At 37.8% G+C, this 20,236-nt stretch overlaps 1 protein-coding gene across 2 annotated transcripts in view; it reads right to left on the reverse strand.

Moving 5' to 3' along the window:
- Positions 1–20,236, reverse strand: part of AKAP7 (A-kinase anchoring protein 7) — a 129,383-nt gene that overhangs the window by 103,655 nt on the left and 5,492 nt on the right. For both annotated transcript variants that reach the window (XM_065927795.1, XM_065927796.1), the window contains exons 2-4: positions 19,873–20,001; positions 12,890–13,029; positions 5,066–5,202 (exon numbers count right to left, since the gene is read on the reverse strand). In XM_065927795.1, the coding sequence (XP_065783867.1) occupies positions 5,066–5,202; positions 12,890–13,029; positions 19,873–20,001 (406 nt within the window). The remainder of the gene's footprint in view (positions 1–5,065; positions 5,203–12,889; positions 13,030–19,872; positions 20,002–20,236) is intronic.

Below are 20,236 nucleotides of genomic sequence, written 5' to 3' on the forward strand. Positions count from 1 at the left end.
AAATTTGCTGTATATGTGTAGTCTATCTGATTAAAGGGTTATTCTGTGTTTCAAATGCACTATTTTTTCTTAATAAAAATAAAAGTTTACTATATTACTGAATTAGACATTATCAGGTTTGGAATATTTTGAAAATTAAGATCAATTATTCCATACTAAGAGGATTTTAGTACAGGGACTTTATAATGAGAAAAAAACTAAAATCTCACTAGAGGGCAGCAATCACTCAAGAAAGAAATAAAGACATTTTACATTATGGAGAGGTGTCTAAAATACCCTTCTGATGAACCACCTTAAAATACCCTTCTGGTGAACCACCTTAATTTAGATTATCTTGATCAGCAATTTGTTCATTAATAGTAATAAGATGTCAAATGTGTGAAAAGAAACTTAGACATTTTTCTAGATGTTTCATATTTCTTCATTAGCTTTAAGTTTTTAACTGATTTTCATCCATAGTTTCCATACTGGGTCTTACTTCTCTGTCAAACAATATATACTTCAAAACAGCTTTAGAAATGTCAACGTTTCTCACTGGACCTCCAAGTTCACATCTGAAATCCAACCTTTCCTGACTGTATTTATGTTCATCCCAAAAGACACGCTGCTACTGCAGTACTATCTTCACCATGGGCTGAATTCAAGCATGTGAAACAGAACACCTACTCTGGCTCATCTTCCATAAACCAGGGGATGAATACCAAGATACTCACTTTAAATATAACTCTATAGCAAAGCAGGCCATCCTGAAGGTCAGGAGTTTTCAGAACCAGTGAATTCTACATTCCATTTTTCTTTAAAGAAATATAAGTGATCCAAATTCAGTCCAGTTTTTCCACTATGCAGTAATATAAACCAATACATTTATCCTAATGAGATGCCACTGGTCACAGAGTGAAAATGAGTCACAGTGCCTCTTGGTAAATATCACTGACTTTAAAATTCTTTTAAATAGAATATCTTTTCAAGAACTATTTATGGAAAGATTTCTTTATAGTAAACTGAACAGGGTATAGGAATGTAGGAAACAGAATTCTGAAACTAGAATTCAGACCCAAAGGTTGTACTCAAAACAAAGACAGGACATCCATCTTTTCAAATCAGTATTTGGACTAACACATTTCTATTTCATTTTTCTGCACTGTGAAGACACAAAGCATGCCATCTACCTGAAGAAATTCTTTACATTTAAAAAAAAAGTTTCTGCACACTCCTTATCTGACCCATTGATCAGTACTTTATATTAAATACCTAAAATATGATACTAGACTTTGAAAAGTAAGGACACAGAACAAACCTGACAATACAGATGTCTAGCATATGTATGGGATGAAGATAAAATTAAAAGATTAGGGACTCAGAAAACCCTTCACATAATCAATGTCTTGCAGCAAACCCAATCAGTTTCACTCACTATACAGCTACCCAAAATGAAGCCACACCTTGAATCTCATCATCACTTAAAAGTTGACACTTCAGTCACACTTATTTCCCTGGTTCCCCAAATTAGAAGCAGATCTTCTCGCCTTGGAAATTCCATGAATATTTTATGCTTAATGAAACAGACCACTTTTTTTACATTTTTCTGTTACAGTTATTTGGATCCATATGACCCAGTCAACTGTAATGTATAATATATGAGCACAAGATCCATTCATGATTCATCTTTATTTTCTCCAAAGCACTTAGGTCAGTATCTTATATGTGGTTGATAAATAATGTTGGTTGAACTGCAAAGTACTATCTTGTCTGTATAGCAAACTTCAAATATTTCTTAATTTTTCATTGCAACTTAGTCAAAAATAATTGCTAAGTTGCAAGTATCTGGTCATCATTTTCTAGCACAGCTACAACACGCAGTACTATAAAATAGCACAAGGATGTGACTTTAATTCCTCACACACCAAGCAGGCTTGCTAACCATTTAATTTTTTATACAAAATTGAAATCTGCAAACACACATTGTAAAACACAGGGCTCAATGACTCAGAGTGTCACTATGCTCTGGACAGTAACTCTTCAACAAATGATACCACGATTTAGGGCAAGACAATGCTTCCTAGTTCAGGACTGTTCCATGTACTTACTGCAGGTGGTTTAGTAACACTGACCCTGCACATAAAATGCCCATGGCATTCTTTAGTGACAACCAAAATCAACCACCCTCCCAAATAATTCTAATAGTCTCCTAGGGAAGGCAGTCCTACCTCCAATGAGAGATGTAGACGTTATAATACATTGAGAACATACACCCTCACCCCAACCCAACTGCACAGTACTCAACAGTATTTCCAGCCAGTTACCTGCTCATCAGCAGAGGCCACTGAGTTACATGCTGCTGCTGCTGCTGCTAAGTCACTCCAGTCGTGTCCAACTCTGTGCGACCCCATAGACGGCAGCCCACCAGGCTCCTCCGTACCTGGGATTCTCCAGGCAAGAACACTGGAGTGGGTTGCCATTTCCTTCTCCCATGCATGCATGCATGCTCAGTCGCTTCAGTCATGTCCAACTCTGTGCGACCCCATAGACGGCAGCCCACCAGGCTCCGCTGTCCACAGGATTCTCTAGGCAGGAGTACTGGAGTGGGTTGCCATTTCCTTCTCCAACTGAGTTACATACAGGAGGCCACTCATACTTGCAGCAGACTCATCTCTTCCACCTCTTTCATGAACTTGTGCCCATCTTCTCCCTCCCATCCCACCCCCTCCGTCCATCACACTCCATGGAACAATAATAAAGCAAACCAACCAGTTCTGGTTTCTCCACTGACCAGCATGCACTTAATTCCCAGAACTCTCAGCTTCTTCATATGTACAAGAAAGATGACCTTTCTGTGTGGCCAGACTCACAACACTTGTTAAGGAAATAAAATAATACTTGTTTGGGAAAGAGAGACTGAGGAGCAGAGACTGAAATATATATACATGCCATGGCCAAGACCCATTTTCGATGATAGAGCTAAAACTTAAACTTGGCAATCAGTGGTACCTCAGTCTTCTTTGGTTTAAAAAGGCCTCTTTGGGGTACAATTATTCTTTAACTCAAACTTCCTTTCAGGATTGCTTTTCCCTTCCCTCTCCCCTCCTCCTTCCCAGGGAACCCAGCATACTTTTGTATAAAGACTGAAGAAGGTCTTTGGTTTGCCTGCTGTTTGGGTTCTCAGAGATGCCCGATTCAGCGGCCTGGTCTGGTCATATCCCCAAGGACTCTTCGCTGGTGTCCACGAAATGTCACGCGTCCCTTCCAGGCACCCCACTGGCAGGGCCCGCTGAGTTACGAGAGCTCTGCAGGGCCTCTGATCAGGAAACGTGGACGCCGGGCATTGCCGCTGTCCCTCATCCCGCCCCGACTGACCCACCGATTCTCCGTGAACTTCCAGGTCTACCTACCAGGGAGCAAGGAAACTTCTGGGTTCATCTATTAATATATACCCTGATAGGCAAGGGGGAATTGAGGGAACTACCTGAGGTCCCTGTGGTAGAAATCTCCCTCGACGCTAACCTCCTGTGTGGAAGCACATTCTTCTTTGAGGTCCCCCAGGGAAGAAGGAATTCTTCCTCCAGGCTGCCTTCGGACTTGAGGCTATACTAAATCAACTCTCACCCGGGTCTCCAGTCTGGCAGACCGCCTTGTAGGTTTGAAATTTGCCAGCCCCCAGAATCACCTGAGCTAATTCCTACAAATAAAGCTCTACACACAGCTATGGTGCACATACAGATACACCAGTATATCTAGACAAAGAAATGAAGATCCATCCTATCGGTTCTGCTTCCCTGGGGAACCCTGACTCATCCTCCACTCTAACATACAGAGTGCCACCCATTTTCTCTTGGGCTTCCATCTTCTTATGTCACATTTTCTCTGACTTCTTTTCCTTTAAGAGCATCAGAGTATTTCCTTTTTTTCTTCTGACTGGCAAAGCGAACAGTGAACGTGAGTTAATAAGTAAAACCTTCCGGCCCTCTCTGGCGTTGTATCTGCTCTTGGGTGGACCACATTGGAACAGATGAGAAGACTGGTCCCTAAAAATATGCAGTCCTACTATTTAAAAGATATCACCGCCAGAATCATAATCTGACTATTGGCATAAATTGACTATTTTTTGAGTTGCTACTTTATTCTTTTCTCCCTTATATATCCCCTTTTCCTCGCCCCCCTCCCTATCCAAGTCGAATTCTTCATTCCCTCTGGAGACTATATGTCAGGGTAGAAAACAGAAGTAAGCCGTAACCTGTAATTCCGGCTTTGGCTCTGCAAAGAGTTAAGCTTGAGTTTAATCTAGAGAGCTACACAGTGGGAACAGAACAAGGGGCGCTCATGCCAACAGTGTCCCAGAGAAGTGGAGGATGAGCAAGGCTTCTCCACTGCGGGCTGGAAAACAGCAATCAAAGACTCATACTCAACTTCTATGGCACAACTCTGGGTGTGGGGGTGCAGGGTACACAGTATTGTAGTAGTGGGGGAGGTGAGACTGAAACTGTCCACTGATCTAATAAATTACAGCTCTAATAGCTAATAATATTAAGTGCCTACTATGTGCCAGGCCCTATACTAACAGCGTTTACATGCGTTAGTGCTATGATTTTCTCCATTTACTTAAAGAGTGATTTGCCCAAAATTGAGCAGCTATTAAGACATGATTCCAGAATCTCTACCTGGAATCCTAACCTAAATAGACAGACTCCACAGCGCTTACATAATTAACATGGACAGAATAACTGCATAACCAATGCATCTGATAACAACAACACAGCTCAAAAGTATAGATTAGGGGAGTTCCCTGGTGGTCCAGCGGTTAAGCTCTGCACTTCTGCTCCAGGGTACAAAGGTTCAGTCGCTGGTTGGGGAACTAGGATCCCGCAAGCCATGTGTCACAGCGGGAAAAAAAAAATACAGATTAGGAAGAATATTGTACAGCTGATTCTGCACACTGGCTTGTTGACTGCAACAAATTATAACAAAGAATGCTTCTTTAGAATTTCAATGCCTCTTTGGGTTCTGTTATGTTTACTCATATTAAAGTAATAACTTGGAAAACAATATTCCAGAAAGACGTAGTACTCACATGTTGACTTCATCTTCATTCAGTAACTGCATCACTAGTAGGGTAATATGAAAAGAACCATCACTGCTCATTGCTCTGGCCAGTCGCTCATCTTGTTGTATTATTGCATTTTGCAGGATCTTAATTCCTTTTGTAATCTAATCACACACAGACAAAACAGACATTAGGTAAGCAACATTTCCTTACCAGGACATTTAAATTGAGAACAAAATAAGTAACGACTAAAAGGAGAACACGGTTAAGATTTTCAATCAAATCATGCTTGTCTACCTATTCTTAAATATCCTGGAGGGACAACTCGGAAAGTTTAATGGGATGTATAAATGTTTTAAAAATTACATAATGCTTGTCCATCTTAAGAGCATCAGTCCTTCTTTTACAGACTGGGTCCCTGATTGAGTGGAAAAATTCAATGGCTATGTATCTTTTCAGAAACTTATCCTTGGAATATACAGTATGACTCACTATCATTATGATCTTTCCTAAAAATAAAAGTTTTATTCTTGCCACAGAAAGGTCAGATCAGCAGACAACATTCCATTTCTGCTGGCAATAATATTTATTTGTCTCCAAATGAATGTGTCTGAGAATCCATTCTTCATGGCCTTTAAGATTTCTCAGGACAGCAATAATTCAACAGGAAAGACTGCTGTCATTTCCCCAGACATTGTGAGGCGGGGCATAATCATGGTGAGAGAGCTGCGCAGAAGGCTAAATTCGTGTGTTTAAAAAACTGTAGTCTTTATCCAACAAAAATCCTTGGTCCCTCATCAGCTCACCCCTCTCAACCTACTAAGAACAAAGAGGAATGATGGCTTTTCGCTCCTCTATTTCCAGCTAGAGACAATACTGTGCGTGCTAAGTCACTTCAGTCACGCCCGATTCTTTGCAGTACTAGAGACTACAGCCCGCCAGGCTCCTCTGTCCACGGGATTCTCCAAGTAGGAATATTGGAGGGGCTGCCATTCCTTTCTCCAGGCGATCTTCCCGCCCAAGGGATCAAACCTGTGTCTCTTAGTCTCCTGCACTGGCAGGCGGGTCCTTTACCACTAGCACCACCTGGGAAGCCCAGAGACAGTATTAGCCAACTTCTAAATGGAAAATAACTAGAATATAAACTAGCAAACCAAGCGATCCCCAGAGAAAAGAGTGCACGTAGAAGCCTGGAGGCAGCAGCATTAGAGAGAAAAAAACAAGAGAGGAGCCTGGCAATAGCAGCAGAACCCCAAAAAGACAGCAGAGATAAGAAAGAGCTGAATCACGGGCACAGCAGGCTGTTCCCATACAGACAAGCTGTTTCATCCTGAACAATCTTCCCATTATCTGCGGACTGTGACTGGGCCAATCATGAGGTGCTGGCCTGGAATCTGACTTCCCACAGACCTTTACAATAAATCCTCTTCACCCAAATAACCTCAGCACTTCTCTATTCCTTGCAACCTGGAGAACAGTATCATGGGAAACAGTGTTTTCCTGGTAGGACGATACACAATAACACCTAAGATTTCCCAAGGTAAGATGTCACTTCCAAGACACCCAACAAAAGAATACTGATAGCCTGGTAGTTAAAATGCTCCTAACATCATAATACACAAGGGTCTTACAGTCAGAGTTTCCTATACCTCTACACTGAACAAATTAATGGTGTCCCCGAGGGTGTATTTCTTCCTCTCTGTGCTTCACCACAGTTCTTGGTAATACAAATAAACAATGTTGAAACAACAACAGTCCCCTTCTTGTGTGGTCACTAGGTTTCAGGCACTAGAGTAAGCATTTTACATCTATCAGTTCACTAAGCCTCCCACCAATCCTGTGAAGTAGGTATTGGTACTGTCTCCACTAAAATAAATTGAAACACAGATTTTTAAAAAACTTTTCAAGATCTTATACCACCCACTGCAGTATTCTTGGACTTTGCTGGTGGCTCAGCTGGTAAAGAATATGCCTGCAATGCGGGAGATCTGGGTTTGATCCCTGCTTTTGGGAAGATCCCCTGCAGAAGGGAGCGGTTACCCACTCCAATATTCTGGCCTGGAGAATTCTATGGACTGGATAGTCCATGGGATCGCAAAGAGTTGGACACGACTGAGTGACTTTCACTTTCAACAGCCACTTTCAATACCCAAAATTGCAAAGGAACTTGAGAAAAAGATAAATTACAGTAGATGAGAAAAGATGAGGGAAATATCTGGAGGAAAAGATCCAGGAGTGAGGAGGAGGAGGAGGAGGAGGAAAATTGGCCAGAGAACTGTGGAAGAAAAGGTATGAGGAATGTGTTTTTGAGAGGAGACAAGGAGAGTGGCAACATGAGGGTATTGACTCAAGTCATGAAACACCAAGGGCAAAAAGACACTTAAAGGAGGTTCTGAGGAAGTCTTACTGAGCCCTGTGTGACAGAACACATGTGGGTGTCTTAGTCACTCAGTCATGTCCCACTCTTTACAACCCCACAGACTGGAGCCCACGAAGCTCCTCTGTCGACAGATTCTCCAGGCAAGAATACTGGAGTCGGTTGCCATTTCCTTCTTCAGGGGATCTTCCTGACCCAAGGATCGAACCTGGGTCTCCTGCATTGAAGGCAGATTCTTTACCATCTGAGCTATAGGGAAATCCCAATAGAACACATGGGCTCAAAAATGCCTTTGGTGTAAGCCCACACTACTCTTCGAGGATTTTACAGGTGAACTTTTGAGAGATTTTTCCGGGTGCAGTGAAGTCCTGGACTGGTTTCCAGGAATACTGAAGCAGCTGAAGAAGGTCCATGTTCATGCGGGAAGAATCTAGCCCAGGGCTGAGTAAATCATGCATGCTCTAGAATGTCAGACCTCAGAACAGTATAACTGCATCTTCAAATATTAGCTGGCACAAGTGGTAATTCTGGCTTAAATGATCGTGAAAAAGTGGTTTAGGATGAGAACTTTTTAATGAAAAGTGAAGCAAATTAGGGGTGCGGACTTGTATCAGAAATCCCGGATTTTAATCGCAGGTCAGCCACAGGTGTAACTCCACAAACATCACCTAGTCTCACTGGGTCTTGGTTTCTTTTCGATTGTAAAACACAGCCAAAGTTACAGCGATGTGTTAAAAGGTGGACACACAAGCTACAGGACGCACACAAGCTAAAGGCAAGTGCTTCACATTTGCCTGATATAAGGTCTACAACACTGCCAATATTATCAAAATCAGGGGTTCTCTACCCCAGGGGACATCTGTCAATGCCTAGAGACATTTTCATGGTCACACCTGGGGTTTGCCATTGCACTTAGCGGGTAGAGTATCTGCATTTTCATTAAAATGTAGTCTTTATTCTAAGCTCAAATACTAATTATATATAAATTCAGGACAATGCTCAAAAATTTCCAGCCATTTGTATATTCAGCATTTGAGTGCAATGTCCTATTATTTAGTGCAAAAGAGTTATAGACCATTCATATCTTTGAATTATCCAGTAGCTTATAAAATTGCAAATTAAAATCCGTAAAACTTTTGAAGACTATTTCTCTGAAGCCACACAGTACTTAAAATGCAAAATTAACCTCAACCTATGAAAATTCTAAAAGATAACCTAATCAAGTAATATATATCTAACTATGCTTTGATGCCTCAGATTAATTTATATATTCCTTGATATCATCTTTAAAAAAATTTAATGCTTTTTATTCCTAATTACATTCTTAAAAGATAAAAAGAAAAAAGGAAACTACTTCAGAGTCTTCTCTGTATGCCATTTTTAAAAGTACCAATGTCATTAAAGGTCAAAGGAAACTAATTTTTATAGCCACTGTTTAAATTTCTACAAAGCCATTGAAGCTTATCTGTTATCATAATCCCCAGCCACTGGCAATACTGAACAATGCACATTTTTTAAGCCTAACATTACAGAGCCATATTTAAATAGGATATTGAAAGAAACTTTAAAAAATAAAAGCTTATTAAAATCTTAAATATTTCATTCACTGAGTAATTTCTTTGTGTTTAGAGAATAAAAACAGACACACAACTGCTAAACCTCACCATGAAGCCATATTCCACATGCCTAAAAATACAAGCAATAAGAAATTTCATTTTCTTAAGCTTTCTAGTTAATTCAAAGCATAAATGAGCTCAAAGAAAATGCCTTCAAGTCAGTATGTGAGGAAGAGTGGTTATAGTCTAGCACACAGAAGGACAGTATCTTTTACCTCATCTTTTGACATTATTTTTGGATTTTTTCCTAAGCTGTTAACATACATCATCCCTAAATTTGCTGCCTCATTAAGGTTTAACAGAATTATAACATCAATTTGCTACCTAACATCTCTTCAAAGATGAACATAGTCATTTTTCTTGCTTGTTTACAGGATGAAAAAAAACTTGAAAATCTGATGATAAAACGGTAAGTAGAGTAAAAGTAAAAAATCACCTGAAGATAGGAGAATTTTCTGTATCTACCGAAGTGTTTAACATGCATGTTAAACATCATGTACTTTCACAATTACATTTCCCAGAAAGGAACAGAACACATAAATCATATTTCATCTTTTCATAAGACCAGTAATTTTCACATTAGAAAATGAAATACAGAATTAAATAGAACAAATGCCTTTTAAAACTCCTAAAGAGTATCATATTTTTCCATTGGTATAGAACAGTCATCTTACCAAAAATTTAATGCATTCTTAATTTCAATTAGCTTCCCTTGCATTTTTCAATGCTGACTTGTATTATTACCTCTTATAAGAAAGTATATAAAACAATATATGGGTAAATCCACCTAGAACTAATAATTAAGCAATTCTAGCCAGTTAGGAAATATTTAGGATTCACTAAAATACCATTCAATTTCTCTTTATTTTTAATTTTAAATTAATGTGTAATTGTAGGTAATGGAGAAACACATTCTCATATACATGCAATTAGGATATTTTCATGCAGTCATTCTAATTCATTTTCCAAATCTATCTCTTAAAAATATGAAAATCATGACCTTCCAAAACTAAAGCATTCTAAATGTCTACTAATGTGTTTAAAATCAAAGACCCATGTAAGTCTGAATCCTTTTTCCTTTAAAACTAGATGCCAGCAAGTAGAAGCCAAAAGTAGAGCAGCTCATTGTCAATGTGCTAGCTTCCAAAAGCTTGTTTGCAGGTCACTTAATTGGAACTTGGAATACAGTCTCCTATTGAAACAATGTTATAAATGCTGCTCCTTTTCCCAGGACTCCCCACAAAAGCCCATAAGCAGTTTCAAAAGAAATTAACATTAGATACTTTCAAGGAAACAAACAAAAAAGGTACTCATACAGAAGATATAAAAGAGATCTTCCTCATCTTGTCCTAGTCCCTAATCCTCCTCCCCATATAGGCTTTAAGCTTTGTTACCCACAAATCAGTCACCTGAGAGAGAAACATGAAATTCTTTGGTTTCCAGGTTACTTGAAACTTGTGTGCCCCACTATTACAAGTCATGGACCTCCTGGAAAACAAACCATCACTGAGCCTATATTACAGAAAACCAGCATGTGTAACACTGTATCTATTATTTGTAACTTTGTTCTGGTTGGAATTTGGATTCCGGAAACATCTTCTGCCCTGAAATGACAGTATTTTGTGTGTGCGCGCCTCTATCCCTGCCAAACTCTTTTCTAGGTGCCGGGGAGGGGCTGTCAAACTGTGAGGAGGACCAACAAGTGTCAGATTTCAAGGATGACAACGGTGGGGGAGGGGGCGACCTAGTCAAGGTGCTCACGGGTGGGAGAAGTTTAAGCTGAGATTTTGGCATTAACAAAACCAAAAGGAGAGAAAAGAAAACTTCTAGCCGGAGAAAGCTTTCCTGCTGGCAGGGGGGGGGGGGGGGGGGGGGGCGATTGGCAAGTTCAAACAAGGTCCGAGGGGCTGAGGTGGAGAAGGTCAAACCATATAGAACCTTCTAGAATATGGTAAAGCCTCTGTCTTTATCCAAGTATCAATGGGAAGATACTGAAGTGCCTAAGGATGAAGGTGATGTGTCCCAATTTGGGTTTAGAAAATAATCATTATCACCTTCACTTTACACCTCAAGACGCTGAAACTGCAAAAATGAGGTAACGTGGCCAACATCCACAGCGGCATTTGTGATGCAGCTGCTATCTGAGCAAGGCTGGTCAGGTTCCAAAGCCTGTACTATACCCACTTTCTACAGAACCTGCCAGCAGCAAAGAGGCAGAAACAAAGGCTACAGTGACTTACAAGATAAAAACTAAGGGTTGCAGATGGTCCTCTTTCATCTTCTCCTCCCATCTTTGTGACCTGAGTCCCAATCTAAGTGTCAGAAGAAAGGAATCTCTCCACCCTCTCTCCCCTCAATACCCTTCCCCACCGGCCTCATCCTAGCACATCCCCCCACCAATCTTTACTGGACGAGGTGGGAAGCCGGCCCAGCGCTGGCAGGGGCTGGGGCAGGCTGGAGGGAATGCAGAGCTGCTGCTCGGACCAGGGGAACCAAGAACAGCTATTCAGAGAAGAGCTCACCCAACTTCTACACACACAGACTCTGGAGTGGAGCAATTTCCAAGCAAGAAACCAAAATAAGGAAACTGGCATCTCTTCCAATCACAAAAAATACGGGGATGTCACTTGGCCTGTTTCACATGCAGTTTCCTCAAGACCTAACCTGCTCTCCTGCAATGCCATAAGTATACATGATCCTAAATCTTATAGAAAACCTGTATGAATAAATTACAAGTATTTTAATGTAATCTACAGTTGTCAAAAACATTAAACTTGCCATCGGCTAAATCATTTAAGGACTATTTTACAGTTAACCTACCACTACATACCAGTAACGTCAAACTTTGATTCTTTACTGTATCAAATTCTAAAATTCCGTATGGCTAGATAATTCCACTTATCTTTCTATTCTTCCCAAGTGAACTGTACTGCACAGACTAGAAGTTTCCTAGAATGCCCCAAAAGAATTTGTTCTCTTTTATATTTATTTCTTTGATTTCAATTTTGTTTGCTTTGATATTTAAAAACTCATTAGCATTCTGTAGAAACATTCTAGTTAAATAAAGGGAGGAACAGCCTGAAAATACACCCAGTTAAGAGATCAGAGTCCATGGTCAAACAGGAATTCAGATCTAGCTCTGAAGACATTAAACTGGGCCAAGTACAGAAGCAGTCAGCCTTCCAAACGAGGCGTTGCCTCCTAAGGCGTTATAATTCCTATCTCACTGCTCTAAAAGGCTTACCTACTACAGTTTTCTCTCTCGGTCATACGTTAGGGTATCTTACTGTGGGCCAATGGGCTGGTTTCATTTCCTATTATTGATGCCACATTAAATTTTCAGACTTTTAATAGATTTCTACCAAGTTTACTGTACACCATTAAGTTGGTACAACAATGAGTAATTTTTGAAGAAACTATATTGCAATAGTCATTACCATAAACTGGACTAAACAGCAACAAATCCCAGTTTACTTTCCCCACAGAGATTTCAGAATCTTTTTTTTTTTTTTTAACCAGCTCTGTGTTTCTGAAAGATTCTTCCATTATGATGAACAAAACTTTAGAAAGAACCTTGACATGCTATCTGGCAACATTTTTTTTTAAGTGGCTTTTGTAAAACTGTCATTTAAATATGATTGTTTAAATAATATTTTTCAAAATTATTGTTGAAATATATTCTAGTCTCTGTATTTTATATTCTGTACGTGTGTGTGTATACTCCATATTTCCTGCCCAGCTAAAATGCCACTGAAGAATCTTAAAAGCTGAAAGCAAAAGGGCTTACGAGCATTTAGTGCACCTTAAATATAATTTAGAATAAAATCTAGTAAAAATACTTCTAAAAAAAAACAGCACCTCTTTGTTGGTGATTGGAATGGATAGGAAATAGTTGGGTTGATAATCTTTTCGCTTTTTTTTCCTCTTCTTTATTTGATCTTTATTGTTGCATTCATTTTCTTTACTTCTCTCCAAATTTACTTTAGGAACATCAGTGACTAGAGAAAAAAAGTCAAACAATAATATGTCTAATACATTTAAACAAAAATGATATAATCAGTAAAAAAAAAAAAAAAAACAAGCACTATATAACTAGCAATCATTCATAATTGTCATTTTCAAATCTAAAATAGGAATTGGCAAGTTCTTCTGTAAAAGACCTCATAATAAATATTTCAGGCCTCGTGGATCATACAGTCTTAACGACCCAAGTCAGCTGTAGACAAAACACAGCTGAATGGGTACAAATGTCTTCCAATGAAACTTTAATTTGCCAAGCAGATAGTCAGGTCTGGCCCATGGGCCATGGTGCACTTACCTCTGATCTGAAGCATAACTAACAACCATTCTCTTCTCCTTGCCACAATTTTCATGATGCTAGGGAAAATCATTTTTTCTCCATCCTGTAATATGTATATTCCTAACTTTTACAACAAAATCACTTGCCGCAGTGCCACTCAAAGTTCAATTTCTGGCTAATGTCACACTACAAACAATTAGCAAAAACTGAGAGGATGCTTTATAAACTTTCAGAGCAAGTAGGCAAAGTAATTTTGTCTGTTAAATTCTGTCTTCTGTTTTGCAGATCTTTTTCTTTAATTTTTTTCTAATATTTAATGGTATATTATGTATTTTACAAAAGTATCAGCCAGCAACAAATAAGAAACTAAAGAAAAAAAAAATAGTCCTTGACCATAGGTAACTTGAGAAACACTCAGCATGCTTTTTAAAGTCATCTTCAAAAGACATTTCTAACAACCAACAATTTTTACTATGAAACTATACTCCTAGAAGTAATTTCCAAATCAGTGCGAAATTTTTTTTTTTTTTTAAACAGATTCTATCAGGGGCTTCCACATGCATGGAAAACTACCATTAATTTATACTTCAGGTTGTGTCTTCTTGAACAGCAGAGTACCTCATAGCGACTTTGTAAACTGCAAATATAACTATATCTTCCGAGGTATGATTTTGGAGAGGAGGAGGAAGTACCTTGCCTTAGATTCAATCTTATGCAGTTAGTCTCATCTTTGAGATCAGCTCTAACAAACCATAGTGACCAAGAGGACAAGATCTGTACATATCTAACTAAACTCCTTATTTTACATACAATGAACAGAAGAGAAAAAAAAAGTTTTAAAAACAGTTCAGTGTCACAGAGTCAAACCTGGTATCTGGACCTTTCAAAGCTCTCCTTCTAGTGTAATTTCCACTGGAACAAATTGCTTCCTTCTTATGGTTCTAGATAAGCAGTTACTACTATGAACAAAATCAAAGAGCAGAAGAAACTGTCCTTATTCTGTTTTTCTTTGAAATATTAATAGTAATTTTAAATGAATGTTGCAAATAATATTTTAATGCGAACTTCTAAGAAAAATAGTAGAAAATGTTTAAAATTTAAAAATTAAGCATTTGTGGGAACAGACATTTCTTTCTAAGATCAACATATCTGTGAACCCTAGAAGGAGACGTAGAAGACACGTCAATTAAGAACAAGGTGATCTGGGTAATGACTCTGACTGTATTGTTATAGATTAAGACAGAATTAACTGGTCTGTTTGTGCAACCATTTCTCTATTACACTTCTCCACAATATGCATAATGATTAACATGGTTAAAATGACATACCTTCACAGAGAATACAAATTTGAAATATAAATTAGCTTCTTCTATGCATGTGAGCTTGTCAGTACTTTTATAAAAAGTTCACAGCACTCTCATCTGCATTGTCTTGTGTGTGTATGCTCAGTCGTGTCCAACTCTTTGTGACCTCATGGACTGAAGCCTACCAGGCTCCTCTGTCCATGAGATTTCCCAAGCAAGAATACTGGAGGGGGTTGCCATTTCCTCCTCGAGGGGATCTTCCCAACCCAGGAATCAAACCTGGGTCCCGCGTCTCCTGCATTGGCAGGCAGGTTCTTTACCACTAGCATCACCTGTCAAGTATGAGCTGAATTGCCTCATGTGATGCCCCTGGGTTTTATCTCCATGCAGCTTTTTTCATTTGGAAAATCAAATATGTTGAGCTGCTTGTTAATTTCAGATACATATAAGAAACAGTCCTTACTTTGTAGTAACATGAACTAAACTAACTTTAAACAGAAGCCACAATATAATATGCTAATGAAGTACACATATTTTTAAATCTACTTCTAAATACATTCCAAGCCCACCTCCATCTGCTGTTAGTAAACTGGCACTCATGAACAGGAAACCAATTTTAATATAATCTGTGATCTGGAATAACAGAGCTAACAGCTATTACATCTGTACTAATTAAGATATTTTATGTTGAAACTGGGCTTCCAAGGTGATGCAACTGGTAAAGAATCTGCCTGCCAAAGCAGGAGACACAAGAGATGCAGAAATTACATAAAGAACGGTGGCCAAACTAATAATCCAGTTGATTTTATAACCTTTAGTTCATCTCAAAATTAACACAGTAGAGAGAGAATCCAGAACCTATAGTCTATCTTTTCATTTTTCAAACTGCAAGTATCAACCCATTAGTGGGTTATGAAATCACCATAGAAGATAATTTTTAAAAGTACTTTTTAATAACCAGAATGGACAGCTTGGAATGAAAAGGAAAGCAAAACAAAATAACAGAATGGTAAACAGTATACTGCTGCTGGTATATGTAAATATTACTTCATGAAATTTCAGTTTTTTACATATATATGTATATTGGGTGGCACTGCAGAATCTATGTCTTACTTTGAACATAAGACACAGTTTTGCTGTTTTACTCAATATAAACAGTACTAAGCAGAGGAACAGACCACTGGAGTCTTCAGTATTTTAGTTGTTGTATAGCTTACCTGTTTAAAACTAAAGAGTCCTCCTATCTGTAATACTTATTTTTGCATTTCAAATGCTCCTTAAGTCCATTTTACAGATATTCAGAGAAGGAAAATCATAATCTCTGAAGGTAATAGTTACAATTTATAACAGCTCTAACAATTCCAGTATCATGAGAATGATACAGCATAAAGCCCACAGTTCAGAATACAACCTCTTAATAAAAATAAAGAAGTAGAGCATTTTTCTAAATTCCCTTAGCTTCCTTTTATCAATAACTATTAAGCTTTCCTTTGAACTGGATTATCTAAAGTTTTTCTTTTGTTGGACATCACAGATAGGGTAAAGTTTAAAATAATCTGATGTGAGCTGGACAAATAAAGGGGGGAAATGATCCTGTATTTACTGTGACAGCACAGTCTAATCTACACTTGTAAGTCGTATGCTTGTGTTTTTCTATTTCAGTGAGTCCTGCTGATTTATGAGCAACTTGCTAGACACTTGTTTGCATATCTTCTATGCCTTTCATTAGCAGGTTTATTTGTATGACCAGAGTATAAACTCCCTTTTTTCCTCACTGAACTTCATTTTATTTATAACTTTTAAATCATAATCTAAGTTCTAAAATACAATTTACTATTACCTTTTTATTTTCCTTAGGTCAGGAAGATCCCCTGGAGAAGGGAATGACCACTCCAGTATTCCTGATTGGAGAATTCCATGACAGAGAAACCTGGTGGGCTACAGTCCATGGGGTCACAAAGAGTTGGACATGACTGAGTGACTAACACTTTTATTTAATGCATATGAAAATACAATGAGCAAAAAAAAAGAAAATACAATGAGCAAAGTATTCAAGTAACATCAAGTTTACAATAAAAACATTAAAGGTCAATGACAATAGAAGCAAAATGTAAAAAGCTTTGGCATGTGCCCTGGATCTTTCTCTGGATTATTTAGAGTAACTTATACTGTTCAGCAGAAAAAAAGTATTAGTTGTAGTAAAGCTTGTAAACCCATTCCATAAATTTAATTTATTATACTTGTTAATTTTCATAATGATTTCGGTAGTCATTTTAATGTGCTCTAATGAATCTGGTCTTGTTGACAAAGGCTGTAACTCATCCATGCATTGACTTTTTTTTACCTAAAGCACCACATGTGTCATTTTAATGTAAATTATCTAATTTTCTTAAAGGCGTTTTAATTCTCTCAAAAAACTACAAGGAAATGAATTATGAGAGAAATTAATGTAATGTAGTCCATCTGTGATTGTTAGTTGACTGTTTTTACACTTGCTGTTAGCCAAAAGACTGAGTGAATTCAATTTTGCTTTTATATTCTTTTTCTTGTTTTCTTGCTACTTATGCCATCAAATCTCTGAAGAAACCATTCTTAAAATTTAAGTATACAGCATAGACTATTACCTTCCATATTTCATAGAATTACTCTGAATAAGGAGAAGGAAATGGCAACCCACTCCAGTACTCTTGTCTGGAAAATTCCATGGACAGAGGAGCCTGGCGGGCCATGGTCCATGGGGTTGCAGAGTCAGACATGACTGGAGTGACTAAGCGCTCTGAATAATCTTCAGCAAATTACTAAAACTTTCTAAAAAAATAATTTACCCCTCTAATTGTCTGTGAGAATTAAGCAAAGAAATGGAAACCATTTAGTGATGGGCTAGAAGCACTCGATGATATTATTATAAAACACTGCTTTCAAGGGACACATTTTTAAATACTTATTTTGACAAACTTATTTAGGCAGAAAATCTTGGTAAGATGAAATTAATAAAGATTTGTGGAGGCAAGTTCTTTGCCACACACAATTGGAAGGACTTTACATTATAAGTTAGTTGAATCCTGTCAACAATCTTATGAGACAGCTACCATTTTATACCAATTTTGAGACAGTGAAAGCAAGCCCAGACACCTGCTCAAAGCACAGAACAGGAAAACGTAGGAGCAAATTCTGTCCCTTGACAGTCTGACTCCACAGACCTCACCTGTAACCGTCTCAGTTGAACACTATTAGTAAAATCTTGGTGGATAACATCAAGGAAAAATGAGCTTCTCTAGCTCCCTGTTTACTGAATCAATGAAGCATACATCTTTAAAAGCAAGTTTCTAACCACAATTCAAAATCTTAATCGTATTTTTTCATGAAAAGAATCAAGAGCTCACAAAATCTGAAGATTAGGAAAAGGAATAAAGAAAAAAAAATTGTTCAGAAACCTACTATCTTAACACAATCACTATGAATTTTGGTGACAGATCACCTAAAGCACTTACACAATTGTAAACTAACATTACATATATTTCCCCCCTAATTTTTTACTTTGCATTTTACATAGGAAAGATTCCCTATTATAGAGGTTTCAGAAATATTTTCATAATATGCAATTCAATACTATGTAGGCTTGCCTGGTGGCCCTAGTGATAAAGAGTCCTCCCGCCAATGCAGCAGGCCATGAGTTCCATCGAGTTACGGATGGAACCCCCAAGAATCGCGGGTTCCATCCCTGGGTGGGGAAGATCCCCTGAAGAAGGGCATGGGAATCCATTCCAGTATTCTTGCCTGGAGAATCCCATGGACAGAGCAGCCTGGAGGGCTACAGTCCACACGGTTGCACAGTTGCACACAACTGAAGTGACTTAGAAATGTTCCCCATCACATAGTTTCCAGAAATATTTTCATAATATATAATTCAATACCATGTAGCCTAAAGGCACTGGTATAGCTTATTCAGCCACAGTCTAATGGACATTTGGGCTTTCTGGCAATATTTTTACTCCTTAAAAACACTGGGCCACACGTTTATAAATAAAACCTCTTCCCACAAGTAAGACTATGTCCTTACATTAGGAATTCCATGAGTGACTCCACCCCATGCATGAACATTGCCTAAGATCCCAATAAACCCCGCTCTAAAAGGACTAGTACAACAATACACTGTAGAAGCCACAAAGATATAACCTTAAAATCACAGACTATTATTTTTGAGTGATGGTCCCAATCTGGTAAGTTACAATCATATTTTAATGTGCATCCTTTGATACTTATAAAGTTGAATAATTTTCCATATATTTATTTACTAACTGGGCTTTATTTTTACATCCTTTGCCAGGCACCAATCATTTTTTCTTATTTGGGACAAATATTTGCCTTAAGTCCTTTAATAATAAAACTTGGAATAAACATTACAGACTTCTCCAATAAATTACAGAGAAATACAGGACACAATTTACACTTTTTAAAAACTGACTCAAGACAATCACTTCCTATACAAAGTACTAAGATTCAATCTTTATGTGATATACATTTTTCTATTAAAAAATTTTTTCAAGTAAATAAGGTTTTAATCAATACTTTAAAATACTTAAGATCTGAAGTATTTTTAATATGCAACTTAATAGTATTAGCTAATGAGTAAATAATAACATGGTGATTTCCAGTATCTCTAAAATCTCCAATAATTACAAAGCTAGACTTAGAATTCAGTGAGGTAAAATAAGGATTATGATCATTTCAGTGAGGAGAACTGAATGCTCCATTTAGGAAAGACGTATGACTGAAAGAAGGAAAACTTACTGAACTACTGTTTTGAACCTTGATTTAAGTTAAGGTTAACTTAACCTTTTCATTTAACTTAACCTTAGGGTCATAGTTAAGGATTACAATCACCTTGAGGGTTGTTACTGTTGTTGTTTAGTCACTCAATTTTGTCCATCTCTTTTGCAAACCCACAGACTGTAGCCCACCAGGCTCCTCTGTCCATGGGATTTCCCAGGCAAGAATCCTGAAGTGGGTTGCCATTTACTTCTCCAAGGAATCTTCCTGACCCAGGGATCGAACTCACATCTCCTGCATTGGCAGGCGGATCCTTTACTCCATAGCCAAACAATTATTAATTAACTACTCAAACTCAAAAACACAGCAATGCTTAAGGTAAAATAATTTATTAAGAAAAAAAATATGTATCACTAAATTTACTGTTCATTGCTTCTAAACACATATTTATTTAATAAAGTACTTACTTTCACTCTCATCTTTAATATCTATGGTAGCAAATGGCAAATCTACCAGAGAATCCATGGTGTTGGCTTCAAATTCTTCTGACATTTCTTGTTTGCATGATACACTTTCATACTCATTGGAATTCACCCCTATAACATCACAAAAAGAAAACTGTATTATTTTATTTATTTTTTAATTCTTATCCTACGCTAAAACAACTCAACTAACTGAACTCAATATAAACTAACATCTGTTAAGAAATGGTAAAACTGGCATTCAAATATACTGTAAGCCACTTATATAGTTATACCATAGTCTACATTTCTATAAATCCATTTTTATGTTGAACAGCTTTAATAATTTCCTGAAGCACAGTACTCAACT

The sequence above is a fragment of the Muntiacus reevesi genome, chromosome 3 (genome assembly GCF_963930625.1).
Source record: "Muntiacus reevesi chromosome 3, mMunRee1.1, whole genome shotgun sequence".
NCBI classification, from domain to species: Eukaryota; Metazoa; Chordata; class Mammalia; order Artiodactyla; family Cervidae; genus Muntiacus; species Muntiacus reevesi.